The 27,905-nt window shown below is 53.1% G+C and overlaps 1 protein-coding gene across 3 annotated transcripts; it reads right to left on the bottom strand.

Moving 5' to 3' along the window:
• Positions 1-208: 208 nt before the first annotated feature.
• On the bottom strand, positions 209-27,287 carry MOB3C (MOB kinase activator 3C). 3 transcript variants are annotated; one of them, XM_075155829.1, is made up of 5 exons: positions 27,016-27,287; positions 26,361-26,531; positions 18,468-18,967; positions 8,405-8,607; positions 209-4,172 (listed from the first exon to the last, which is right to left on the bottom strand). In XM_075155829.1, the coding sequence occupies exons 3-5, from the start codon at positions 18,883-18,885 to the stop codon at positions 4,143-4,145; spliced, it is 651 nt and encodes a 216-aa protein (XP_075011930.1). In that variant the 5' UTR covers positions 18,886-18,967; positions 26,361-26,531; positions 27,016-27,287; the 3' UTR covers positions 209-4,142. The 3 variants fall into 3 exon arrangements, with proteins under 3 accessions (XP_075011930.1, XP_075011931.1, XP_075011929.1); XM_075155830.1 differs by having other exon boundaries at positions 26,361-26,524; XM_075155828.1 differs by lacking the exon at positions 27,016-27,287 and having other exon boundaries at positions 26,361-26,587.
• Positions 27,288-27,905: the final 618 nt, after the last annotated feature.

Genomic DNA, 27,905 nt, shown 5'->3' with positions numbered 1-27,905 from the left:
TCAGGGTCTGTTTTCAGCTGGGAGCTGAATGCCACACTCTTGCTTCGAGGTTTTCTTGACACTTATGAGTCATTTGTCCTTCCCTGACCTGCATGAGGGAATCTGGCCGACTGGACTGCGCTAGCAAAGCCATCAGCCTCCAGAAAGTAAAAGCTGCACACATTCAAGAGAAACACTCTTGTCTCTAGTTGTGAAACTCTCTGCTAGAATCAGCATCTTTCCCTACCTCCAAGAAAGCGATCAGGGAGTGGATCTAGTGTTGTTAACCCATCTCATCCCTTTCTGATCTCAGCATGGTCATCTCCCAGCATGGACAGATTTTTAACCCTTGGAAACAACAGCTTCTCCTTGGCTCCCTTTTCTGTCTTCTCAAGTCTTCTCTTCTCTTCTTTTGTTTGGTCCCGAAGGACATGGTGGCTGCAGAGAAGGAAAATAAAATCCTGGCAGTAGTACATCTCCCCTTCATCAGAAGAACCCAGGGATTTTGCAAAGAGACAAATGAGTCCCAGGCACCTGGCAGCCAGCTGAGCAGATGAGTCATTTGGGGAGCTGGGGCTAACAAGAACTACGTGCATATTTAACGCATCCCAGGGTTCCTGCCTGCTTTCAAATTGTGCAGGGATGTTTGTTGAAGCTCTGGGGACATTGGAGCCTCATAGGCACAATTCAGCCTCCTGAAAGAAGGAGAAGTTTGACTTAGATACTTACCTCAGTGCTTCTGCTTCATAAACATCTCTGCTGTGCTCAGGCATTAAACACTCCAGACTGGGAGGCACTCAGGCTCAGTGTCTTGGAGAGAGACAGAAAGATCTTTCTGGCAGTGGATGGTCCTACAGAGATCCACTGCTGCTTCATTACTAGCCCTATAAATGTGGTAGCAATTCAGCCAAGAGGCCTCAGATACCCTGGTAAGGGGCACAGTTCCCTCTGCCCCCCACCCATGAGGCTGGGACTCTCAGTGGGGATGAAAGCCCTGGAGCAAGTGGTTGAATGTGGGGAATACCCTTGAGGGAGGCAACCCCACGGACGGAGCAGCTGATGTCGCGGCAAAGGGGGAACGTGGACATGGGGGTGGTCCGAGATTTGTCTTCTCCATTGCGCAAGCATTGCAGTGGCAGAATTTGGAGACGAAGGGGGCAAAATGCTCAGTCCTTACATGCTGCTGCCTGCTGGGATGGAGGGTGCTTGCAAACTTGATTTTTCTCTTTTATTTGGGCACAAACCCTGAGCAATATGGGTGACTTCCATGCTACGAAATAAGGCATGCACTAATTTAACAGGAAGAATTTGACACCCAGCATTTAATGGCTAACAAGGAGTCCGGCCAGCAGGGAGCTTGTGATCCTGTTTGGCTGCGAAAGTCTCCTGTGTGGACTCTGGTGTGTAATGAGCAGCCTGAGCTCATCCAGCAGAACACGGTGCAGACCTTCACTCAGGTCTCCCTCTCTCCCCTTCCTGTACTGCTTCCAGAGTTACTGAAGATACAGTTGTAACAGCACAATCGTGAGCTGTGTTTCCTTGGGTAAACTAGGTTAAAAAGAAAAGAAAAAAAAAATACCAAAACAAAACAAGAAGACCTTCTATAGTCTTTTTTAAATTGCTGCTTGAGATGAGCCCATGGGTTGCTCTTTCAGAAATAATCAACACTTTCTGTTCTGCAGCAATCTGTGGGAGCTCTGTGGTACAGAGGAGGTAAATGTGAAACTACCAAAGCAGGAGGGCTGAAATCCTCAGGCATGTGTTTAAAAATAAACAAAATACACTCCCCTTTTGTAATGCATTGTGCATAATTACCTGGTGGAACTCATTGCTGCAGGACAATGTGGAAGACAAAAATATAAGCAGGCTTCTGTGCACGGGCATTATATTTACACCAAGTTTTGTTAAACTGAGGTTGGTTAACACTTCCTCTCTGGTGTCTGTTCACTGACCACACCACCCTCTTGGATTTTTTTTTCTGTTGTCTAATTTGAACCTCCCAAGCCACAAATTGTGGTTGTTGGTCACTGTCTCACTGTCTTCCACTGTTGAGAAGAGGCTGACTCTTCTGTCACCTTTGTACCTCTCCTTGAAGTAGCTGTAGACTGCTATCAGTTTGTCCCTTAGACTGCACTGTTGAGACAGCTTTTCCGTAAGTCCCAACCTTACCAGCTTCCAGAGGGTCTTGTGCATTGAGTCCAACCAGGCCTCACTCCTCAAGGCGGCAGAAGGTTCCCGATAGAGCTGTTGTCATCTCCTGCCTCTGCACCACACAGTGATTTGTGCCTGCGGTTCCTGACTGCAAGAAGAGGCTGCAAGATTGATCCCAGGAACCACACACCTTTGGAAAAAGTAGTGAGTGAAACTCACTGCTGTGCATCACTGGAAAAATACCTTCAGGTGGGATGCTGGTGAAAAGTCTACAAGGCGAGGATGCAGACCAGCAACATTAGCTTATGTCAAGTCGCTTTCTGAGATGCAAGCTGAGGTCTCAACCTGGCATTGAGATCCATCAGTGCTGCAACTCTCAGGGGAAATCCACTCTTTAAGTTATCCTGGGTGCTTTTTCATGATGCCTGTCTTACTACAGATGAATCAGGGAAGCATGAAGTACACCAGGCTTATTAACGTTTCTTTAATTAGTAACAGACCAAAAATGTTTGGACTTTTACTGATTATTTTACACAGAAAATATTGGAATGATGTATCAGGTGGTTTTGTGTCCATTTTGCTCTGTTTTATTTCCATGTAAAAATATACATCTGCTACACAAGATTAAAAAAAAATAGATTTTCGCAACAAAATAAGTGCTTTGAGCACTAAAAATTCACTTGTGCACTTTAATGTTGGCCTAAATATTTACATTTTCTAGCCACATCCCCACCCTACCCCAAAAATGGGCAAACCCCAGATTATAAATATCAGCTGTGTCTGGTATACAAAACTTTCCCAGAAAAAGGGCAGGAAACACTAACATAACAATGCTGTGGCTCAGACAGTTTGATTTTAACTCCCCAAAAACAGTTGAAAAATAAAAGACTTCAACTCCTGTCAAAAGAAAAATGGCACAGGGAACACAACACTAGTTATCAGGCATTGCAAGCAGAAGGGGAAGAAATTTTGAGATGTGATACCTTTCAGAGGAATAATGGCACAGACCAGGTAGCAATCATATGCTTTCAAAAGGTCAAAAAGGTTTAAGAAGGACTGATCTTGCCTTTTTGGAAGAACAGGGTAGATTAGATGTCTCTTAAAGTCCTTCTCCACCAGATTTACTATGCTGTAGGGTTGGATAATGGAAAACCAACAATTCCTACAGCCAGCATCTGCTGATCTTGAGCCAAGACAACATGTCAGGAAATGCTGACATGTTGAAAATGCTGTTTTCTGGCAACAGTTTCTTTCTACCACTTTCTGAGTCTTTCTCAGGTAGACTGTGCTGATCACACTGAAGAGTGCCCTAGTTCACCTCCTCTGTAATGGGGCCACTTTGCCATTAGTCCAAGCAGTGTTGGATGCATCTTAGAACATCATGAAGCTGCCAACCGTGAAAAATCCCTTGGGGGGAAAAAGGTCCCTTCGGTAAAGCATGAATTAGGGCAGAAGGAGAGATATTCGTAGCTCATGGTTGAAAATGGTACATCAGCAACTAACCACATGAAGGCAGTTGGGATCAAATGTCACCAACTTTGCAGAGCTGATCTCAGAGGTTATCACAAACCGACTGCATGTGAGAAAGGTAACAGGCATTACTTGGTAGCTAAGATCACATCTGCTCACAGGGCAGGAATCACTAAAAAAACATTCGGAGATCAGTGTAGCTGAGGACAAAACGAGAGGAAAGGTAGCTGAAGGAATGTTATCAGACATGGGATTGAGTCTTAGAAACCAGAGTGTGCAAAAGTCAACCAAACTTGCCTTGTTCTCCAGTAAGTCAATGGCTTTCATACAACAGAGACTGGGATCTATTAAAAAAACAATCTGTCCAGAGATGCTTGGCAAGCTTAGGATTCGGCCCTGGCCTGAAGAGGCTCTTCTGCAGTGTTCATAGTTCATTGAGTTGAAATGCCCAGAGCGAGTCCTTGGGAAGAGGTCTCCCACCACAGGGTGTCTTGTCCCATCAGACTCCGAATCAGCCAGCTGAGTTCGCCTGCCAGAATGCTTCAGTGGCAAATTCGTTCTGTCATTTCTTTCTGCATTGAAGGGGGAGAGAGAAGAAAGGAACAGTAAGTGCAAAAGACAGGTTTTAGTAGAGCGACACATCAGGCAGTTTGGCAGGTGTCCAAAAACAACCCAAGGAAGCGACCGTGGGAGTCTCGGGGAGCGTTTCTCTATTTCCCATGCCAGCCCTCCTGGGAACTGCTCTGCCTCAGCAGCTCCTTCCTGGCATCCTTGTTAGTCTCTGTGGCACAAGGTTATTTTGGCTGTGCTCTAGCTTTGCAAGCAGTCCAAGAAAAGAGCATTGGCTGAGATGTTGAAAGATGCAGGTCCTGCTCCTGACTCAGCCGCGGAGCAGCCAGACAAGGCGGTGCCGCTCTCAGAGCCCCCGTTTGCAGCTGCCGGGACACGGAGCTGCTCCTGGGAGCCGCCGGCTCTCGCTCCGGGAGGTGACAACAGCTCATCCAAAGGACCTGTGGTTTTGGCAAGGGATCCCACGATCACAGTGCAATGCAAATGAGTGCTAATAACAGAAGGCCACAGGAAACCTCTTGCAAGACTGAGCTCTGTTTAGGCTAACAGGCTGTTTTCTTTAGCCAGGATGGCAACATGCCAGCTGCATTAGGAAGGTGTCCAGCTTTCAGCTGGTGGAAGATGGTATTTGTCCTTGCCTTAAGGAGCTCAACTAATAGCTTGCAAATCATGTACATTGCTGCAGCAAGGAGAGTCTGTGATTCTCCCTGGCTCATCAGGTTCATGGCTTGTGAATCTGCGTGTGCGCATAGACCCCCTCAAAGGTTTGCACATTAAAATGCACTCCCAAAATAGATCTGAAGTAGGACTGGTCTGCGGAGAAGAAAGGGTGCGACTGTAAAAAGTAGAACTAGGAAAGTAGGATGACCCTTGAGTAACCCTATAAAAGGCCCTTTAGTGATATAACCAAGAGGGACAGAAGCTGCAATCTCAGCTCTTCAGTGCCGAGAGCTTTGTTTTTAAGATCCATCGGGGGAAAGTGGCAAAGAGAGGGTTTCTCTGTAGGGAGTAACATGCAAAATCACTGGAGCGCAGAACCGTGCCATCAAATGAAAAGCCGATGCTCTGCCACAAAATCACATTGCAAACGGGAAGTGTTTGCAAACATCTCGGAAGGAGAAAGAAGAGGGGGATGAGAAGACTGTGAGCATCCTCTTGCAATAGCATCCAGCTCATCCCACTAGCACAGCACCACGCAGAAAAGCAGCCTTGAGTGGGATGGGTTGGGGCGGCTGGTGGACTGCCAAGCCGCCTGCAAGCTCCTCAGGCTGCCCCAAATGTCCAAAGCATTCATCACACTCTGGAAATCCCCAGAGCTCTGCCTTAGTACGTAACCAGCTGGACCTCTGCCAGTGCTGCTGCCCAGCACCATGACTGCCATTGTCAAGGAAGCAAGTGCACGGCTTCTCTGTGCTCCTATACTTCTTGATTTTTTAAGAGAGTGAATCATTGCCTTTCACTAGTTCTGCCTGTACAAAGGATCTATCTCATTCTCGGCTCCTAAGATTTGCTGCTAAGAAATCACATCCCAAAGAAGCTTGACAAAAGGGAAACTGAGACAGCAAAGGGAGATTCAGCCAGAGGCAGGCTTAAAAACCAAGAACTCCTTCATCCCACAATCCCTGTAATTTTTCTAAGTTATTTGGGCCTAATAGGACATTTTCTGGCTGGGGAGGTGCTGTTTTTTTCTTTCTTCTTACTCCTAAATGTGAAAACTGGGGCTCCTCAGTAGAAAGCCAACATCCGGAAAGCTCCAACCATAATACAGCACTCAGACCTGCTATCCTGTTCCAGATGTCCTCCCTCCACATGCTTGGTGGCCTTCCATAGTCATGTGCAGGGAACAGGCACCTCTGCAGGCAGGAGCCTCCTCTTTCATGGGATTCATGTGGACTAACTCTGGCCATCTAAGTGCAAGGTTAGGACAGTTGTCTGGGCTCATGAGGCAGTGAAGAGAGACTGAGTCTCTCAAGGATAGTTCATCTCATCCCTACTGAGAGATTATCGCCTTTCCACAAACCTTGAGAACTTGCAAAAACTAAACCCTGCAGCCTTAGCCTAAAATGAAGGCAGATGCAATGCACTGTCTGTCCTTGTTTAAGTGCCAAACCAGCTGATGAATCCTTCAGGACTTAAAAACACTTAGGAGCAGGGCAACAGGTATGGTGCAGCCCAGTGAGAAGGGGAATGAGCAAACCAAATCACTGGTGCTCTGCCCTGGGCTGGGGAGAGTAATTAGCCACAGGAAAGTAGACTGAGGTCAACCATAAAATGCTGCAGAGGTTGGATGTTACTATTTGTGCATCTTCACAACTGCTGCTGAAGCAAAACCAGAACAGCTGGGCTCCCCACATGCTCCACAGCACAATGAACTGGAGCCACACCAGGCTCCTGGGGGCTAAATGGAAAGCCCCTGGGATGCACATGAAGAAACTTCCCATTTTTGCTTTCCCTGCCTGCAGCAGAGAGAATGCTCTTGGAAGCTACTGGATCAATCCTAACCCATGCAGACTTTGGGACTGATTCCAGTGTCAAGCTGCAGCCTCCCTGGGGTAACAGCATGGCCAGAAGGACCACTTTCAGTTTTTGAAAGTTGCTTATAAGCTGCAGCAACTTGTCCCTCCCTCCTCAGCTCAGCATTGCATCCTGGACACGGCTGTCCTCTGGTTGCAGGACATTCCCATACACACCTACAGCAAGTCATTGCCTGAGGGAAGAAGGTCTCCCATGTGGTTGGGTCTGCTTGGGGCTTGGATGCCAGGCAATGGGCACACCGAGAAATGAGACAGGCATAGACCAGGGGTAAATGTGTCTCGTTTCCTTGTAGTTTAACCCTGATTGCATCACATGGGAAAATCTGTTCATCTTAGATTCCTCCAGACCCATAAATCATCTCACGTTGCATGTGAGTCACTGGCATTGAAAGCCTATTTAGCAATGTCAGCCTCTGTTTTGGCTATTAGGTGCTAATTATTTACATTAGCAAGCATCAGTCAAAAGAGGTGACACCATTATGGGCTGTATATCAATGCTAAAGAAGCTTGTCATGAGGAGCGGTGGCGAGGAAGACTAACAGAGGACAGAGTGACGCTGAGCTGCCATTTTCTGGAGCTGAGGGCCATTGTGATAATATAGGTCACAATCAAACTCTACGAAATAATTAATGTAGATGCTGTTGTCATTCAGGTCTCCCCTGATTAGATCATCATCTCTCCATCCCCCCAAATCATGATCAGAGCAGAGGGGCAGCAAATTGACTGAGACAAATGAAAGCAGAGGAGCAAAGCCGCTTAGCTTTAGATACTCCTAAACAGGCAGCTCGTGCTGGGACTTTTCTCAGCTCTTTGTCCCTCTGGGATTAGATCCTCTTGGTCTTCCCTGGCTCTCTGCTGCTGGATACGGCCTTTTCTGCAACCCAGCCCTTATCACAGTGTGCTAACTACTGGGTTCCCTGTAATTCTTCTCCCCATTGCAACATGTCCTCCCCAGGTCAGACCACACTCACCCTTGCCTGTGACACGCTTGCTTCTCTTACAAAACTAACTCTGCATTTTCTAATTTATGTGCCCGGGCTGTCTGGCCTCTGCTTCCCACCAGTCCTGCTGTTTTCAAGGACTCTCACTCTCTGCCTGGCTAATTGCTTCCCAAGGGAGGCTGCAGAGAAGCTTGGAGCTCCAGCAAGGCCTCTCCAGCTTGACCTCTGTAGCTGTTGTCTGGAGCTGCATGTCCTACTGGGACCTGCCTTCCTGCAGCCTCCTTGTAATTCACGCTGGGATCCCAAGCAGGAACCTTAGTCTGCTAAGAGGAAAACTCAAGACTGTGGAGAGGAGACTTGGGCTCAAATCTGACCCCTGAAAGCCACGCGGGCACAACTGGCTGGAAACACTTTGATGTGCAAATTGCATTAGAGCTACCAAGACAGTATAGAGGGACGCTATGTTTCGGTGGGCCTGGGAAGAGCGATTCATAGACATGGCAGCAGAGGCAAAGTTTAAGGAGGGTTTTCAAAGGGTAAAGGGTTTCCTCAGTGTTGCTGGGAAGTTCTCTCTCAGAGGACTAAGGCTGATGGTTACAGGACTGAAAATATGGGTGTGCTTCTGAGGTAGGGTGGCTGAAAGAGTCCAGTCAGGGTGACTGCACTGCTCAGAGTCCACCCCCACCTGAATCTACCAGCGCTGTGTTCAGCCCACGCCATCTCGCCCCCTCCACCTCCCCATCCCTGGGGCATCCTTACCAAAGGCTCCAGCTCCCGATGGTCAACGAGGCTGAACTCCCTGATGAAGTAGTAAAAGTGCTTGTAGCAGGTGTTGACGTGAGCCTCAGCACCCATGTTGATGATGCTGTCAAAGTGGTGGATGTAGACATGGACAAAGACACGGAAGAGGCGGGTGAGGATCTTAGTGCAAACTTGCTGGAACTGCTTGGGGAAGGGAACACCTGCAAAGCAGAAGCAAGTTGGAAGCCATTTCACCATTTCCAGAAAAACCAGCTAGCATTTAAATGTCACGGTCATGCTTAATAGGCAGTCATGGAGGATGAGGAAGGGCTCCCTTGGCTAATGTCAAGAGTGACAGCTACACCGGGGCAATGTGCATCTAGCACTCCCCACATACTTCCCCATTGCCCAACTAGCAATTTGACACAGGCATGGTCTGAGGATTTGGGGAGTTGCCCTAGGAGAGGAAATTTCTCATCCAGCGGAGGAGGCCACATCTTTCCACATCTGGCTCTATCCAGAGCGATCTGGTGGAGGATGCTTCTGCCTTCTCTCCCTGCCTTTCCCCTACAAGCCTGTGCAGGCACAGCATAAGTCAAATTGTGTTTACCCAGGTCCATGAACAAAACTAAACCTCCTCCCAGCAGAAAAGATACCTTCCCTGGTCCTCTGAACCAAAAGCATAGTTCATACCACACACCCTCAAACATCACTTCTAATGCATCATCAGAAACAGGTGGGGTTTCTACCTTTTTTCCTGATCCTTGTTTCAAACAGATGTCCCATTAAACCAGGAAGAAATCTGCCCATCTTAATGATGCCTAGGTTGTAATTTCATTACATGTACCTGTGTGATGCTCCCTCCTGAGATGTCCTCCCAGGTTGTTCAAGAACGGGACCCACCACACATTTCTGTATGCTTTCAGCCTTGTCCCACACAAGGACACAATTTCATACTCTACATTTCCATCCTTGTCTAAATGCACTGCTATCACCATGAAAATCTCAGAGGTGTGATACAGTCAGTGTCAGCAAGCTCGGGGTAAATCTCTAAAGGAAACTTGGCTTTGAAACCCCGAATCTATTTTTTGGGAGGAGGAAAATGAAACAACTGGAATTTGTTTTCCTGAAGCTTCTTCCTCTCCCCTGAGCAATTCCATGCAAATTTGCAAAGAACAAAATAAAAACCTCCCTTCCCACGGTTGTACCAGCCTCCTCCCTTAGCTTCTTATTAATGCAGCACATAACCTCTTAAAAATCTTTCCAAATAATCTCTGCTCAACCATGGCCAGCTCACACATTTTGCGCTGTGGAAAGCATCAGCAAATCTCTTAGCTAAAAAAATCTAAAATGGTAATTTTATCTTTGAATCTTTCTCATCAGCTTCTCTAGGCAATTAAACTATTTTTCCCAAAGGCTCCTGGCAGTTTTGTTTCCCAGCAGCAGTGCCATGCCCCTCTCCTCCGTGGGTGGCAAACGCAAAGCATCTGTCTCTCCAGCATCATGCGTGGAGCCTGTGTTTCAGTGGCCAGGGTTCGGCGGGTGCTGGGTTCAGTATCGCAGCACTCGTAACAGAAACGGTCTTTGGTCTAAAACAGTCGCCCTCAGCCCAGCCCAGTGCCCTTTGCTTCATGTGCAGCGTGGGTGCGGCGGGCAGGGCAGAAGCGCCTGTGCTCGTGCCACAGGTGGATGTCCCGGCCACCGCTTGGAGGAGGACCTGTATCTCGGCTCAGCGTCACACAAACACAGGGAGGTGGTTTTGGGACTGATTCACGGCCGCTGCTCTGCATAACCACGAGCACGCTGCAGCCCCAGGGCTGCTCCCGCAGCAGGGACCTCGGCATGACCCGTTTCACTGCCGGCTCTAACAGGTCCCGTTAGGACTTTCTGGGAAAGGTGTTCACATCTGGTAGAGTACCACCAGGCTCTCCCCATGCCAGCAGCTCAGAGCTGGTACTGGAGATCTGCTTCTGCCCTGCACCCTCGACTGCGGAGCTCTCCTTGCCTGCCAGTCTGATAAGGGCAGGGATCAGAGAGAGATCTCCGCGTTTCCCTGCAGTCAGGAGGGACACGGTGCTTTATCAACGGCTTCCTTTGAGCTTTTTGCACTGAGTGAGAATTTGCTGAGCAAATAAAAGCCATAATCACCCAGCTGGGGACTCAGACATGCTGTTAGGGTGGCCCCTGCAGACCAGCTTTGAAGAAACATTTTTTTCAATAAAGAAAAATTCATCGTGATAAGTAATTTCTGATGAGCACACATTGCCGGGCCCCGGCTGGGGAATACACGCTGTTCTGAACAGCCCGTCTCCCTGGGACCAGAGGCGAGCAGTCGCCGCCGGGAACTCAGCAAGGTGCCAGCAGGCAGACAGCAACGCATTTGTTACCTCCAGTTTGTCACCTGTCCCACTTGCCTAGTGCCTCCTCCCGTCAAAGCAGGCAGCGAGGAAGAAATCAGACCTGACCAGCCACTGGGAGTTTATCGCCAAACTGGGAAGAGCGATAGTGAAGGAAAGCAGCAAACCTCAACCCAGTCCTCAGCTGAGAAAGAAATGAGATCAGACAGTGAACAGCAGATCAAAAGGATCTCAGACTCCCAGGGCTGTTAGCATCTATGGTCCCTATACTGCTGTTAGATGAGCCACCTCCAGAGCTGGCAGATGGTGACAAGTGGTTTTCCACCGCTTTTGTCCTGAGGTTAGCCAGGAACCGTCTTGTCCTATAAATGTTACCAGCAAGTCTTCATGGACATGCTGAGAGACTTAGAGGGGAGACACCTCCAGCTACGTCCTGGGTTCTCCAAAAGCAGCTCTTGCATCAGGGAACAGAGATTTGGCATAAATCATAGAATAGTTTGGGTTGGAAGAGACCTTTAAAGGTCATCTAGTTCAAATCTCGTGGCCGTCGGCAACTATGGGAGCTGCTGAGCTATCCTATACTTAATGCCTGGAAAGATATCATCGAGCTGCCAGGACCTACAAGTACCCTTCTGGGCTACCCCACCACTGTGCTTTCACCCAGCAGCAGCATCAGCTCCCGGGAGGTGAAGCTGGGCTGCTCTTCTTTGTGTCCATCACAAGGTGTCAGTGTGTGGCCATCTCCTCCAGACATGGGCAGGCTGTAGTGGTGGCCGGCTGTCACTAATGGACTTCTACAGGTCGCCCCTCACCCTACCATGTCATGACACCACCACCCACGATGGTCCTTTGGGTCCAGGGATCACTGGGGTCCGGCTCTAGCTCTTTCTCCCGGCATCACCCCTCTCACTCGCACACACGCCCGGGGAGGCAAGGGCAGCCCCAGCAGCACAGGGCACAACCCTGCGCCGTCGGGTCCTGCTTCCTCTCCCCGTGCTGCAGCCACGTCTGCACCTCCTGTGCCAGGACCCTCCATACAGGCTACGGATGCTTGACCGGACCCTGCGTCTGGCACGGGGGCCTGCGCCAGTTGATCAAAGCGCTTCCCCGTGGGAAGGAAGCAGGGCGGATATCTGATAAGCAGGTTGCCTCCGCCAGCAGCAGTCGTGCCTCGCTGCTGATCTCCGGTGACCTAGAAAGCAACCCACAGCAGCCCCAGCAGGCACTGGCCACGCTGGTGAGGAGCTGGAGAAATTCCCCATCCCCTCGCCCAGAGCTGAAAGGAAAAGTTTCTTCAGTAAAAGCTGCATCTGACCAACCCGGGGAGAACAGCAGAAAGATCTGGCATAAACACGGCTTGCCCTGGGTCACGGCTGCTGCGCAGCGGATGTCCAGCAGACAACGCACATGATGTGACATCCTCTCCAGCACGGGAAGGGACACAGCGAGAGCAGGCTGTGCCTCCTCCCGGCAGCCAGGCGCGCAGCACATCCCAGCAAGGGGAAAGCCCTGGGACAGGGATCTCAGTACTGGCACACACCTATCCTGCCCTTGCAGATGTTTAGCTTTAAACCGAGCAGCCAGGCCCCCGTACGTTCACGTCGAAGCTGTCCTGGCTGCTAGGAGGGGTCACCGCGACAGCAAGCAGGGAGCAACAGGGCCCATTCCCCAAGCGTGCGGGGCTGCCACCTCCCTGCCAGGCTGGGCCAGGCAGGTCAGCGTTACAGCCAGCGGCAGAGAGACCCCGTTAGTGGCCAATGTGCCGATAAGTGGCACGTGGGAACGGGGCAGTGGTGGCCCTTGCTTGGGGGACTTTCTCCATCTCTGAGGTGGTGCATGAATGAGCAGGAGTAGCAGCTTGGTGAGACGAAGGGATGAGGCTGGTGGGACTGACTCTGCGTGGCTGAGATGACCCATTAGCAGGAGTGTGGCGGGCCAGGGGAAAGTCAGGATGGAGCCCCAGGTTTTGACAAACCACCCTGGCAGCGTGATGTTTCTGGGGTTTGATTCACCCTCCCCAGCCCTACAGACACACAGCAACCCAGCAACGCCATCCCAGCACGTCCCATGGATACCGGTCCCAGCTGCCCCAAGGGACGGCAGAACACCACAAACCCCATCTGGGCTGATTTAAAGGCGTGGAAATTACCCGTACATTTAAATCACTGGTGCTTACCATCCAGCAACCTTGGAGGAAGCAGCAGCAAACCCACAATCTAGCCCCCCTCTGACTCTTCTTGCCTGATGAGTGATGAGGAGGGGACCACGGAATGCAACGTGAGCTCGCTCGGATGCTGGGAAAAACATTTATACACAAGGTCAGCTCTTTTCCTCCACCCATGATCACAGGCACGCGCTACCCAGACGCCGCACGCAGACCAGACGGCCGGCGGCTGGGAGCATCGCCTGTCCCAGGGCGGAAACGCAGCCCGATCCCAGGAGGAGTGGAGCAGAGCAGCCATCCACGGCGGCGGAAAAGGGAGAACCTTACCCATGCTCCAAGCCAGGGCAAAAGCTGAGAGTACAGCAGGTACAATTTCACCCACTGCAACACAGCCAGGGCGCTGGCGAGTGGCGTGACTCACAGCCCTGAAATGAATTAGCACCTTCAGTTTATCTTGCGTGTTTTGCTTGAAAACCCCAAGATGTGATTTAATGCTCCGAGAAGTCTGTTTTCCCCACTCTGTGCTGATTGCTTCAAAACATAAGGAAACCATGTGGGACCACGTGTAAAAGGAAATGAAAATGAGAGGTAACAAAGTGCCTGCGCTTACGGTGAGGGACTGTGAATGGCTTTTGATCTTTCTTGCCATCTTTCCCGTCCCTAACCCTCATGCTCCAGCCAATTTAATTTTTTCATGATGAAACAGTACTGGGAAGCTATTTTGCTGCTTCGCAATTGTATTTTTTTTTCTCTGCAAAAGCAGTAATTCAATGAACTATGTGATGAATTATTGTTGTTATTATTTCTCAATTCCATTTTGGCCACCGTGGTGTTCGGTGATTCATTTTTTTCCTAAAAATAAGTCTTTAAAGCCCCATTTAAAACTAACAGCATGATGGCAGCTGCAAGCTGGTGTGGTGTTAATTTTGGAAGAAAATAGGGAGAAAAAAAATCATGTAAAAAATAGCCAGCTGAGAGAACGGCAATAATTAGCTGAATTCTGAACATTTTTCTCTTGTTGTTATGGAGAGAAAGTATCGGATAATTTCGCACCAAGTTTTTTCTGTTTTTTATAATTGTTTTGGGACCACGCTTGAATGGCAGAGCTTGAGTTTTGAAAAGCTTTCCAAGAACTGTTCCAAAATCTCCTGTGGCTCATGCTCTTTAGAGCCACAGGCACATTTGGCAGAGCGCGCAGGGTGTTTCCGGCGCTGGGTCTGGTCCAAACCCTGCGTCCGCACTGATTTAATAACAGAGACGTTTCAGCAGCCGCGATGGTGCTGACGTAGGACGCCCGGCCTTGTGCATCCCCAGCCTGGCGCTGGGCTGACTGGTGCAGATGCAGCCGACTGCCACGGGCCCTGCAAACCCCATCGACCCAACCCTCCCCCCCGGCCCGCCGCTGCCCAGCAGCAGCTCCCTAAAACCAGGCACCACGGGGCAGAATGATTACTGCGAGGAGCCGATATTTTCCAGGTGGTGATTTGTTCACGTGGCCACTCACTGAAGAAATCTACTGATATAGTTTTACCAGCTGGTAAAAATACACCTGTAGAATCATTTATTCTGCTCCCTGCATGGGAACAATGCTCATTCTCCATTTAAATGTATTTTTCAGGACAGCTGCATTGGTTGGAAGAGTGGAAACAGAGCGCTAGCAAATGCAAACTGATACGGGTCGTCTGGGAAAGCTGCTGCTGCTGTAGATTTATAGCGATCAGGCTGGCATAGCTCACCCCGTGCAGGGATTTGTCTCATCTTGGCTGGCAGACAAACAGGTTTCCGCTCCAGAGGAAGGATTATACAGCAAAGCCTTTAAGCGGGACCAAGCCCTGCAGGTGGATTTCCCTGGGGATGGGGAAGACGCAGTATCTCTCCCAGACCCTTGCTGTGGTACACAGAGGGTTTGGCAGCCCCCCGGCCCCATTAAACCATCATAGGGATTTTCTGCTGGTGCAAGCGTGCCATCCGAGGGCTGCGGTCCTGCTGGTTAACCCTGCCAGGTGACAACCTGTCTGCTGGTGTCGGGCTCCCTAGCTGCCATTTCAGACGTCGGCTGCCCCTCTGGCCTCGCTGCAGAGCCGGCACAAGCTCTGCGTCACGCAGTTTGGCCAAACCGAAGGTGTTCGTCACCGGGGTCGCTCTGTTCCCCTCCCACCTCTACAGCTCTGACACGTGCTGAAGGACCAGATGCTTTAGTGGTGCAAATCAGCCCAGCTCTGCTCAGGTCACTGGAGCTGTGCCCATTTACCCCAGCCAAGGTCTCCTCCGTGATGCCAAAGGACCCTGTGAGCCCACAAGCCAGTGAACCAGCTCTGCTCATTTCCAGCTGAGCCTCTCGCCCCAGGGTGAAGGATTTCCCCACTCTGACCCATGAAATACCTCTCCCTTAACTGTCAGGACAGCCGTGAGCGAGCCCTGCTGAATCATGTGCTGCTTCAGGCTTTGTAGCTTTTGGATGGAGAGGGATGCTGAGGTTAGCCTCAGGCAACGTTAGCAAGTTTAGGGAACACTTGCTGTTTCTAAAAAAAGAAAAAAAAAAAGAAGTCTTTTGTCTGCGGTCAGGTGGCCTTAGCCAAGGAAATCTTTGTGCTGGACAGTTTTATTGCACATGGCAAAGAGGGGCCGGGAGGGAAAGCTGAGATGTACGCAGCTCATGAAACGCCCGCTGAGATGGTGTCAGCCGTGCCGGTGGACCTCTCCAGCGCGAGCAGGAGTGGAACAAACCTTCAGGCTAAATCCCATCTCTGCTACTGATATTGCAGAGCCTCACCTCACCCCCAGAGCATGAAATTTATTTTTCCCTCCATCACTTTGTCAGACTTCTCCCCCTCCTTAAAACAGCTCACATCTCCCCTGTGTCCTCTCCGTGCCTTATTCCCCTGGCCCTGGGTCTTTTCCCAAGGGGCTGGCTCTTTAGGAGGGAGGCCGAGCATCTCTGTTCACTCGCCCTGCCCGCTGTCCCCGAGCCCTGCGTCCCTCCCTGCTGCGCGTCCCCCAGCCTCCCCCGTCATCCGGCGCGGCGACGAGGAGCAGCCCGTCAGGAATGGGCGGATGTGACATTTCCCTTCGGCCAAAAACCTCCGTCTTCTGAAATGCCAGAGCTGCCGAGTAATTACCCAGCGCACAAGGCAGGCCAGCGAAAGGCAGTTAATTGGGGACATACCGATGACAAACTGCCACCGGCTCCCTCCTCCCCCTGCCGACAACAGCAGCCTTTCATGCGTTTTAAAGTGCCATCTCAGGCTCAGTTACCTCTTACATGTGCAAGGCCAGAAGCACCTTGCTTTGCCAGCAAGGGGACTGAAGTCGCTCAGGGACATGAGGGTCCCCATCCCCAAGAAAGGGGCTTGGAAGAGGGACCCTGGGAATGGCTTTGGAAAAGAAAAAAAAAGGGTTTGCCCCAGGACCGCCTGCAGCCAGCCTGGATCTCACCCAGAACTACCCCCACGCCGAAACGAAAGGAGAAGTGGAAACCAGAGGCACCAGCCGTCCCTCCTCACGTCGGGATGTGTTACACCTCGGAGGGAGAAGTGCCAGGGACAGGGTGAAAACCAGCAGAGCCGTGACTGTACTTGGCCTTTGTGCCTCTGAGGAAGACGTGGGAGAGCGGAGGGTGCTGCGACGCCATCGTCCCTCCGTGGCTGCCTGCTTTCTGCAGTATTAAGACTCCCTGTAGCCCTGGCTCCCCAGAGCAGCTTTCAAGCAGCATCACATCCCAAATCCTACCTGAAAGGCGTGAAACTGGACCAGGACACTCTCCTTTCTGGCCAGAGGAAAAATGGAGTAAATCTATGTCTGCGCCCCTGCTTTTAACAGCACACAGAGCTTCTCCTTGGGAACAAGCCTCGAAAAATGGAAGATCCAGCCTGTGCCCTGTGGCTGCCGTTTCACCCTTCGGTAGCAGCGAGCCTGGTCCCAGCTGCAGCCAGAATCAACAGGGACTTTGTTGTCCCCAGCAGAGCTGGGGCTGCTGGCACGGAGCACCCTGCACCGACACTGTCGGCCAGCCACAATTCCAGCCTCCTCTGTCCGCCGGGATGCGTGGAGCCCGCTGGGCCCACGAGGGAGGGATGCCTCCATGGCACAGCGGATGCCTCCGGTGAATCCCAAGGGCTGACTCCCCCGTGCGCCCCGAAGGCAGCCTCTCTGCCTGTCCTCCAGCACGAGGATCTGGCACTGCGCTACCCAGACCGCCAGCGAGGGGACGGCGGCAGCTATTGCCTGCAGGTCTGGGCTTCAGGTGATGGAGGGAGACAAAAAGAAAGCCCCGGAAGGCAGGTCGTACCACCCTAACCCCAGGCGTAGCCAGTGCAGCCAGCTCAGACCAGGGCTCTGGGGGGTCACCCCATCCCAGAAGGCGGGAATTAAGTTTGGCACAAGCAGCCTGCAGGCACTGCCTCCCTCTTGCTTGCAGAGCCGCGACGCCTCTGAGCCTCCGAGGGCCGGAGACTTCCCCAAAAACTACACAGAACTAGATGCTACAGCACAGCCAAACAGGGCTACAACAGTTAGTGACAGCCAGTAATCCCACACAGACCATTTTCTTCAATGTTTCCCAGCATATTAATGAAAATCCTGAGCCTAAACTGCACTGACTTCATACGGCTCTGTCAGCTGTGCTGCTTGGGAAAACAAAAAAAGTCAAGCAGACTTGCAAAGCCAGGTGTTTCCCCCCAAAGCTCCTTAAATCTTCTTTTACATTCAAGCAGCTTCGCATTTCATCTGAAAAGCAACCGCTCCAAGGTGCGGCCTGAGGCTCTGGCAGCCCCACCACCCAACGCATCAGCTCCAACCCTTGAACTCCTCTCCCCAAACTACAAGCAAGCAGCTAAGTAGCAGGGCTAATATGGGCCCCAGCAGCTGCCAAGCGCTGCAGGTCAGCAGCGGAGGGGTTAGTTTGCGAGCTGTGTTGCTTTTGGCAGCTGCTGCAAGTTCTTGAGGCCAAACTTTTTGAAGGGATGCATCGGACATGCTGCCAGCTGGCAGCTGGAAGAGCCAGATCCTGGGTCAGGCATCTCTGCTTGGGCGATGCCTCAGCTATATAGCAAGATGTATAATCAGGGCGGAGATGAATTAGCAGAGATGGAAAGGAGCTGAGAAGTGGAGCAGCAAGGTGGGACGAGGGTTAGACCTTGGGAGCGTGAACCTACCTGGAAAATCAGAAAGAAATGGAGTTGGTTAGGCAAGACAACAGAGCGCTGCAGGGATGCGATGACCACCTCTAACCAGCCCTGTGGCTCAGCTCCTTGAGGAAGGGCAAGGGAGCTGATGACCTACCAGCCCTCATTTCTCACAGTCACAGAATATGTGGAAAAAGTTCAAGCACAGAAAAGAACAACATTGTTTTCCACATCCCCTAGGAGCCGGACGAGGAAGCCCAAGCTCAATTTGCAGCAAGGGGGTGTGCGACGGACGTGGAGGAACACCTGCAACAGGAAAGGCTGCAATCCTTCAGATCACAAAGTTCAGCAATACCAACCCTGAGGTGCACCAACGGCTCGGGAACCTGCACCGGTTACAACCCCAGCCTTCCTGCGAAGAACCAGAGTGCACTCACCTATCCTGGTGGGGAAGATGTCCTCATTGTTAATGAGCATCTCGATCCAGTCCATCAGCATACACATGTACTGCGGGGCCGACAGCTTGGTCGGCTTCTTGTATTTGCTATCGTCCTGCCACCTGTACTCGTACTTGAGCCCGCCCGACATGATGGGGCAACTCTTTTCCGTGCAGTACTCTGACATGGTGCCGTAGATGAGGTTGATGCGGTTGAAGAAGTCCACCACGTGCACGGCGATCCAGTCGTTGATGCTCTCACCAGGAGGCAGCTGCACCACCGCTTTCAGGTCCAGCCCGGACTTGAGGGAGGCCTGGGCTTTCTTGTACAGCTCGAAGCGCTGGGTGCCCGGCTCAAACTTCTTTCGGGGACGAAACGTTTTGTCTTTGTTGAAGACTTGCTTGAGGCACAACGCCATCGTGGGCAGGGCCGGCCAGGGTGAGGGTAGAGGCTCGGCACAACGTGAAACCGAAGGCTGGGGTCTTCAGGGGCGGAGGTTTCTGGGAGGAGAAAGAGAAATTTCGGTCACCTGTGAAGGCAGCTGCATGCGTGGGCACGCTTGCAGGGACGAATTCACACCAGGACGCTGGCTGGCCCCGCTGCTGTGGCAGCACATGAGGACAGAGATGTCCTCTGGGGTGAGCTCCTGGCCCTTCTACACTCACCAAGGTGACCTGGAGCAGCTGCTGCCACCTCACCGGAGAGGGCGAGCGCTGCTGCACGCATCCCATGCAAAGCTCGATGGCAGACAGAGCCCTTCCTCCCTCCTGAGCACACCGGGAGCTCATCGGGCTCCAGCCAGCCTCCTACCTCCGGGGCTTTTATCAATAACTGCTGCAATAAAGCAAGAGCCACAATATCAGTGGAGCTCACCAGCCCGGACAGTCCCAACCTGGTGGCCCTTTCCTCTTCCAGCAAAGGGGAAGCGTCTCTTTCCCAGGGGTTTCTCAGTACAAAGAACCCCTGACCCTGCCGTGGTGGCTGGCAAGCGATGCCCCGGGGACTTCGCTGCGACCGCAGCTGGCTGCTGGTTCACACAGCCCCAGCGCCGAGATCAATGGGAAAAGGGGGGATTATTTTTGTTGTTCTGCCCCATGTGTTTGTTCAAAAGAACAAAACCCGCATCCGAGGGAGGGAAGCGGCAGCCCAGCACAGCAACGCAACGTGCCAGGATGCGGCCGGCCCTCCCGGCATGCACACAATGCACACCGGGGCAGTTGGGGTGGCGAGGCGATGCTCCGGGTGACTCCGTCTGGAAGTCACGGCTCGGCAAAGCGCTGAGCTCACCCCTTCCTGCCCAAGCACAGACAGGGGCTGCGGTATTTCCCTTTTTTTTCTTTTCCTCTCTGAAGCTCCAGTGGAAATCCCATCCGCCCCAGGCTGTCCCGGACAGGCTGAAATACGCTTGTGCATTTAGTTACCTGCGCTCATCACCGGTGGTCTTAATGTGAGATCAAAGCCCCCTTGTGCTAAATGTTTTGCTGAGGCTTAGGGAAAAGAAGGTCCTCCAACAGCCTCCCCCTGACGGGAGGAGATGGAGAAAGAGTTAAAAAAAAGGAAGAAAAAGATTCACGGAAAGGGGAAGTGACTTACCCAAAGTCACGAGCAGGAGGGAATGGTGCCCAAGCCAAACCTGGATGCATGTTCATCATTAAAAAGACAGCTTTCAGCCAAAAGCTTGCTATATAAACTCTGTTTTCTAAACTTAGTCCTGAGCCACAGGCAGATTGTATTTTGCCCAGCAGAGACCAGCTAAACATCTTGCAAGGGAATCCTCGTGCTCCCCTCAAAGCCACCCACAGGGGCATCACTGGGAGTCAGCAGGACCTAGTGATCACCCCAGACACCGGCAAGATCTGCCCTGTGGGGATTTCTACACCACAGGCAGCATGTGGCTGCAAGGGGAGAACCCTGGCGTGGGTGCAAGTGCAAACCCTGGCGTGGGTGCCAACCCTGGCGTGGGTGCTGTTAGTGCACTAACCATGGCCTTTCCCGCAGGCTGGAGTGATGCTTTGCCAGCATCACGTAGCTCGCTGCATGGTGGTACCAAACCCTGCCATGCTCTGCTGTACCCAGGTACAACCAGACCTGAAACTGTATGTTTTAAGGTGATTTTTGCCCCACAGAGGGGGTCACAGCCATCACGCAATGTTATGCAGGATGACTGTAATAGCAGGGTATCTGCAAACCTTCCCCAGCTCATGTGGCTGGGTGGGATTTTAACAGCTCCAGCCCTGTTATCCTCATTTATTGTTGAAGGGCAATGACTTCTTGGATGCTTTTTCCTCCTCTGCACCCAGCTCCGGCCATGTCAAAGAGCTTGTTCCCCACTTCAAAAAAAGAGCACGAGCTCTCCAAAATGCCATCTGATGGAGTCATCATGTCATGACTCCTACCTGTCCTGAGGGGAAGGGTCTCCGGTACGGCAGCCCCGAGGGAGCCCAACAGAGGCCAGGGGACTCTGGGCACAGTGAGGCTGTAATGAAAAGCCCTCATCCGGGGCTTCCCACCCGGCTGTCACGTAATCAAAGCACATCCTGTTGATAACACCTCTAAAAAAGGCTTCTTAGGGCGTTTGCTAATGCATAACAGTTTCTAAAATATGTACATATACATCCATACATATATATTTATATATAACTACTGCAATGGGGATCCTAATCTAGTAACGTAGGCAGTGCCGGGCTTCCCTTTGGGATGAGGCATCCAGCAGGGTCTGCCCGTATGGAGGCAGGCGAGACGGGGCTGAGCAGTGCCTCAGCGGACGGGGGGAGCCAGGAGCGCCTCTGGTGCTGTCACCCCCCCCAAAGCACGCGTCACTAACTGGCTCTGCCAGCAAGCCAGGACACGGGGCTGCCACCACCGAATGAGGACGTGGGGCTGTCCCTGCCCTGCCACTGTCCCTGCCCTCATACGTGGATTCTTTTTCCTCTCTCTCTCCTGTCAGCAGCCAGCGGCAGAGGGCTCTGGCTGAAACATAAAGGCCGTGCAAATGAGCAAAAAAGAACAATGGTGCACCTAACGAGAAGTCAGGATTTCCCCATCTGACACTTGGCAGCTCCCCAGGACGGGGGTGATGCAGCACCCACTAATCCGTCCTGCAGCTCCCTCATCCCCGTCCCCAGCCAGTCCACAACCCCGACAAGGCTGAGCAGCCCCTTTGCCCAGCACCCAAATAAGACCCAGTGTCTGCCCCCCCCGCAGGGCTGGGCGGGCATCGCCCGGCACCACGCCAAGCCTGTGTCCTCGCTCTCTTTGCTGGGTAGATGGAGGTTGATCAGCTTGGTTATCCCCATGTTAGATAGGACCGATGCCACCAGGTCACACAGTCCGTCGGGGTTAACATCAGTGCAAGCGGGGAAGGCTCTTCCAGGCAGAGGCCATGTTTGTTCCGGGGTGTTGAGAAGCCACCCTGGCAGATGATATCCCATCAAACACATCACTTGCAGGGGCCACCAGCAGTGAAATCTGTTCTCCGTGAACATGGTGGGGTTCCCGTGTTCCTGTGCCTCACATTGAAAGTCCTCTGCAAATATTGAATCACTCACTAGGAAATAAACTCTGCATCTCATCTCCTGAAGCCATCCTACTGCCCCATAACTCATCTCGCAGCTGCATCTCTGCATCATAGAATCATAGAATAGTTTGGGTTGGAAGGGACCCTTAAAGGTCATCTAGTCCAACCTCCCTGCCGCGGGCAGGGACATCTTTAACATCAGGTTGCTCAGAGCCCCGTCCAACCTGACCTTGAACGTTTCCAGGGATGGGGCAGCTACCACCTCTCCAGGCAACCTGTTCCAGTGTTTCACCACCTTCATTGTAAAAAATGTCTTCCTTATATCTAGTCTAAATCTACCCTCTTTTAGTTTAAAACCATTCCCCCTTGTCCTGTCGCAACAGGCCCTGCTAACTGGATCTCTGTGTTACCCTGCAAGCTGCTCTCATTCATCAGGCAGGTGGGAATGTGCTTCACGCTTCAGTAGCATCCAAATAAAACACGTTTTTAAAAAAAAAAAATAGCAATAAACCTGCTAAACATCTGCCAGGTGTTTTCCTACCACGCATTTGTTAGAGATTCCCAGGAAGGGGGAGCAAAACCCATTGCTTCCCAAGTGCTCGGAGCAGATCTGTCCCCTGAGCCAGCAGGATGCTGGCGCGGCACCGCAGCCTCTCTGCTCCCTGGGCAGCAGCGCACGCAGGAATAACACGAGTGGTTTTGCTTTCAGGATCCTCGCCAGCATCGCTACCGAATTATCAAGTCACTAGAAGGCCTTGTGAATCCTTACCGGAGAAAAATGTTCTCCAGAAATTAAATTTAACACAAAGCCAAAAACACATCCTGGGATTTACGACCCAAAGAAGCAGGGAGAGGCCAAAAAAATGGATTTCTTCTCTACCTCGCTCCAAAGCTGTCACTGCCCAGAGAGATCGATGTGCAGGGAAGGACGTGAGCGGTGTAGGGAGGCCAGGACTGGGGCTTGAAATACCAGCTACGCCCTTGCAGCTGGGGCACTGAGGTGGGACACACCAGCTCGGAGCAAACCGGCTCTGCAAAATCACCAATGCCTCAGTTTCCCCTTGGGCAGGGACCCAGCACCCAGCCACACTTTCTGGGAAGAAAGGCAAAGTCCTTTGGGACGGACCCAGACACATCCCAAGCCTAACTGATGGAAAAGGGCATCAGCAGTGAACGCAAGACCAGATTTTCCCGGTATCCACCTTTATGCATCCAACTCAGCCGGTGCTCTTCCATCACTGGCCGAGTATTTGGGACAGGTCCACATAAAGAAATGGAAAATGGGAGATCTTCCAAGGTTTAGCTGTGGTGCGGAGTTCAGCTGAGCCTGATGTTCAGGGCTGTCGCATTCCTGGAAATCAGGCTGTGGTCCGCTGGGGCTTGGGGTGGGACAGGAGACCCGTCCAAGTCCACATCGCCGCTCGCACTGCCCGTTTTGGGAAATCCGAAGGGCGAGCTGCCATTCAACAAGCTTAGACAGCAGCTTCCTACAACGTGACTGTACACATCCCGCTGCTGGTGGGGCCTGGACCGGCGCCGCAGCAGCAAACTGCAGGTCTCTGCCTTCGGTTCCCACACGCAAAATCAAAGCTTCCCCGAGAGGAGCCTTGGCAAAGGCTGCAACCCCACTTCACCGCGCTGCGGTTCCCATCACGAGGTGGTGCCGGCACCCGGGGGCTCACACATACCTTTCTGAAGCACCTGCAAACCCCCCAAATCAAACCTCGTCCTGCTCCCAGGAGCAGACAGGGAGCGAAGCAGATGGCTGTGGAGCCGGAGACTTTCCCCGCTGTCACCCCATGTCCCCGCCGAGGACAGTTGGAGGAGGACGAGCGAAGCTGCAGGGTGGAAAGAAGCCGCCGCTTCCCATGGGACATCCACGCCATAGTGTGCTCAGTGCTCACCCCCATCCACGAGCCCAAAATAGGCTTTGCAGAGGGCTGGCTTCAAACCCAGCTGAGCGGCTGCAAAACCCCGTCCGCGGCTGCAAAGGCTGCTGGCTTCAGTCCTGCCCTTGTTTTTACCGGCAGCAGCAGAAGCGAAACTCAGTCGAGTTTAGCAAGAACCAAACGAGCGCAGGGTTAAGCTCTGCAAGGGCAAGGCAGAGCCGCTGCCGGGAACATAGCAGGCAGAGACACATGAGAAACTGATTTCCTAGATCGCTGGCAGGTCCAGAGATGAAAGAAAATGAACTGGATGGAGAGGATGTAAGTTCAGGGTCAAACTAAGCCACTAATTTCAGATTTGAGGGCTGTATTGGTTTTTTACTTAAGCTTTTTTTTTTTTTTTAATCATTTGAAAATCACAGAGGAACACGGCAAGGAGAAGGCTTTGTTGTAAATTAAAAACAACTCTGAAAGATCTGTTTAGAAACTGGCAAAACAAAAGGGGAAAGCAGGCAGAGTGGCGGGAGGGGGGCTTCCTTCCCCCCAGTCCTGCAGGCACAAGGCAAGGTCTCCCACAAAAACCTCCAGTTTTGACCCCAAATAAGCTTTAGTCAGAAACCCAGCAGGAAGGATTAGTCAGGCACACTGATGTGGGGCAGGGGGGATGGTCCCACACTCCCTGCCTCAGTTTCCCCAATTTCAAAACACCTCTCCCTCCCAAGGCTGCCTTTATATTAAGAGCTGCAAAAGCAAAGGCTTCAGGGGGAAAAGTGCTTTGCAAGTGCCCCTGGGAGGCATTAATGATCATGGAGGGTGAGGAGAGAGGAAGGCTCCGACACCGGCATCTCCCACGGCTCCGGTGCAAAGTGCATCCTCTCTGGATCCGTCCCGAGATGGTTACACACTTGCACAAGCATCTGACTGGAAACAGATGGTCGCTTTAGCAGCACGCTCCAACCCTCGCCGGCGGTGCAACAGCCGAGGGAGCACAACGAGGTATCCAATGCCGTGGGCAATCCCCAGGGAGACTCCGGCTCCCATTGCTTTGGGAAGAGGCCGTGGAGGGAGAGCGCAGATCCCTGCAGCTCCAGGCACCATAGAGCAAAGCGTAGGTTAAATACCACCAGCTCTGCACATCCCCCTCAGGCTTCCCCGGGGACATCTTGCCTTCGGCCGCCTAGATGTCTACTTCTGCTTCCCTGCTTTAGGGGATTCCCTTCTCCCCACCACAGGCAGCGTAAAAGTCCCGTCCTGCCCCATCCCCAGCAGAGCAGGGCAGGCGTCAGCTCAGCCACCGCCTGCCAGAGCCCCGAAACAGCCGGCCAGCCTCCAGATGGACAGTCTGACCAGAAACCAGCTGGCCTCGGGGCTCAGCTGGCTTTTCGCTGCTCTAGGAAGCGTTACTGTCTGGCTGCTGACTCGACAGTCCTGTCTCTGAGCTTCCCTTCAAGCCCCAGAGAAATCCTATGGCAAAGTCTGGTCTTCAACCTGTCCTAGAGCATCTTTGCAACTGGGGCTGCTTCTTGGTGGACTTGAAAGTACATCAGAAGTGCCCCAAAGGCCAAAGCTGCCTCTCCCGAGCATCCCTTGCACTGCAGCCACCCCAGCCCCGATCTAGCCAGGGGCTGTGGGCATATGGGGCTCCTAGAGAGGAGAATGTAGCCCCTCTTTTCCAGCCTTCGCAATAGCCACGTCTGGTTTTAATCGTCCAAGGAAGGGGGGTTGCAGAAGGAGATGCTGGGGAGCACGGTCTCGGGGTGCTGGCCCCGCTTCCTCTGTGCTTCCTGCTGGAGCCAAGCCCCAGCTGGGCTGTCCATGAGAAACGGGGTTATTGGCTGCCAATCCCAAATATAACCCAAACGATGGAAAATTCCAGGAAACGAGCCAAGACAAGATGCCGGGAGGGGGATCAAGGCCCAGCTTGTGGGCTGGGAGAGCTGCAGAGAAGCCCTGAGCTCTCAGTAGCATCTCCCTGCTGCCAAACCCTCCTTGTGCAAACCCCCTGGGTGCCGCAGAGACCCAAGAGAGGTGCGAGCATCCTCCGAGGCAGCTCCCGAGCACCCGTCTCCAGAGCAGCCACCGCCGGAGCGGCAGCAGGACTCAGCCCCCCACGTGCCGGCTGGGGGCAGCTGCCAGCTGGAGGCCATCCTGGTGCTTCCCCCGCCTTGCCTGGCGCTTGGAAATCCCCAGCTCATACAAAACGGACCCAGCACGGCTTCCAGGAATGGGACTGCATGCATCTTGGCTTGCCCCTCGGCCAGCCCCGCTGTCCCCTGGCTCTGTCCCGCTCCTTGCCCTGCTTCCCTGCCACGCCACCAGCAAAGCAGGCAAAGCAGCAGCTCCCTGGGGACCACAGCCTGGCCCAAAGGCATTAAGAAGGTTTTTCCTGAGTCACCCAAGATGCCTCCAAGCAGAAAAGCAAAGCCCCATCTCTCTAGGCTGGAGGCAGCATATCCAGTTCATTTTGGGGGCGATGCCCTTTGTGGGTACCTCATTCCTGGGGGCTGGGATCTTGCTGCTGCCGCCAGTGACTTGCTGGGAGCCCCGCAAAGAGGTGTCCAACGGCCTCCACGGCGCCCGACTGCTCTGGTTCAGTCCTAAGGGTGATTACTCCGCCGTCAGAGCCGTAATCCCAAACACCGGGAGCTCCAGGCCTGCGAGCTCGGGGAAGAAGACAAGAGGAGACAAGCCAGCTGCTGAAAACCCATCTCCACGGCTCGCTCTCACCCAGTTCCCCCCGCCCACAACTTTCCGCCCTCCCTCCGACACCAGCAAAGCCGCTGCCGGGACTGTCCCACCCGGGAAACGGGTGTCTGCCCACACGCGTGCTGCCGGCAGGGCTGCCTGTCCCCCCTGCCCCTGCGCACCGCCGGCCATTGCATTAATCCCCTGCCCCGCCGGCGCCGGCTCCCGGATCCTCCTCCATCCCCGAAACAAGCTCCCTCGGTATTTACACACCGGCAGCTGGGCAGAGACATGCCGGAGGAAGGGGAAGAGCCTCCTGCAGGCGTCCATGCCCCGGCTGGGGGAAGGATTGCTCCTTCCCAAGCTAACCCTGACCAGGTCTTGCCCAAGCCGTGCTTAAAAGCACCCTCGGAGCACCCTCGGGGCTGCAGCACTGGCTTGTTCCACCCCCAGCGCTCACCTCATCCCCTGGCACTGCCGCCTTCCAGCCCCAAATCCCTCCGCTGCACTTTCTGCTCTTACTGAGGAAAAAGAAAAAAAAACAAAGATTAAGATGAAAAAAGTCCAAGCCAGGCTCCCCGGCGGGACTGCCGGCGGTTTGGGGATGGCAGCGGCAGGGAGAGCCGCCGCGCTCCGGCGCTCGCCGGGGGTTTCGTTACAGGAGCCCGGGGCCGAGGGTTTTTCTCCGCCGGTGATGTCACATCCTGACCCGCCGGCAGCTCCAGCTGTCCCTGGGAAACCCGCCGGGAAGCCGGCCTGCCGGCCCCCGCCAGCCGAGCGGCGGGCACCCACGCTGACGGGCGGGCACCCACACCCACGCACCATTCCTGGGTGCTGAGGTCCTTTTTGGCGCGCAGTCCCGCGCCGCTGGCTGGCTCCGGGCTTTCACGGGACAGCAGCACGGGGGAAAGGGGATGAAACCCTGCAGTTATTTTTCCCCCCCCCTCTTCACACGCACAAAAATCAGCTGGGGGTTTCAGTGCCAGGCCAAGCTGGACGCCGTCCAAAACAGAAAAGCCAGAGAGAGGGGAAAGAAAAAGCTAGGAAAACTTTCACTGCACGGAGCAGACTTACTTTCTGTTGGTCTGGGAGGTGGGGTGAGTTCTGAAGCGTGTTGCGGTATTTAAATACCGCTCGGCGAAAGCAAGCCTGCACCAGCACGCTCGGCGCCGAGAGGAGCAGCCAGCCGGCGTGGGATGGCTCGGCACAGGCCGGGACTCTGCTTCGGGGTCAGACTCCTGGGTGGGGATTTAAAACTCGTGGAGCACCCCACGTGTGACGCTTACGGGTGTTGCAGGGGGGTGGGAGGCAGCAGCACGGCCCTGGCGCTCACGGTCCCCTTCCCGGCAC

This window comes from Calonectris borealis, chromosome 8 (assembly GCF_964195595.1).
Source record: "Calonectris borealis chromosome 8, bCalBor7.hap1.2, whole genome shotgun sequence".
Classification (NCBI taxonomy): domain Eukaryota; kingdom Metazoa; phylum Chordata; class Aves; order Procellariiformes; family Procellariidae; genus Calonectris; species Calonectris borealis.
Note: the sequence above shows the minus strand (reverse complement) of the source record. Positions and strands in the feature narration are given on the sequence as shown.

Coding starts and splice junctions, on each gene's coding strand:
- MOB3C (XM_075155829.1), bottom strand. CDS start 18,885: ATGGCGTTGTGCCTCAAGCAAGTCTTCAACAAAGACAAAACGTTTCGT. Junction 8,608..18,467: donor CATCTTCCCCACCAGGATAG/GTGAGTGCACTC, acceptor TCTGCTTTGCAG/GTGTTCCCTTCCCCAAGCAG. Junction 4,173..8,404: donor ATCGGGAGCTGGAGCCTTTG/GTAAGGATGCCC, acceptor CCTTCAATGCAG/AAAGAAATGACAGAACGAAT.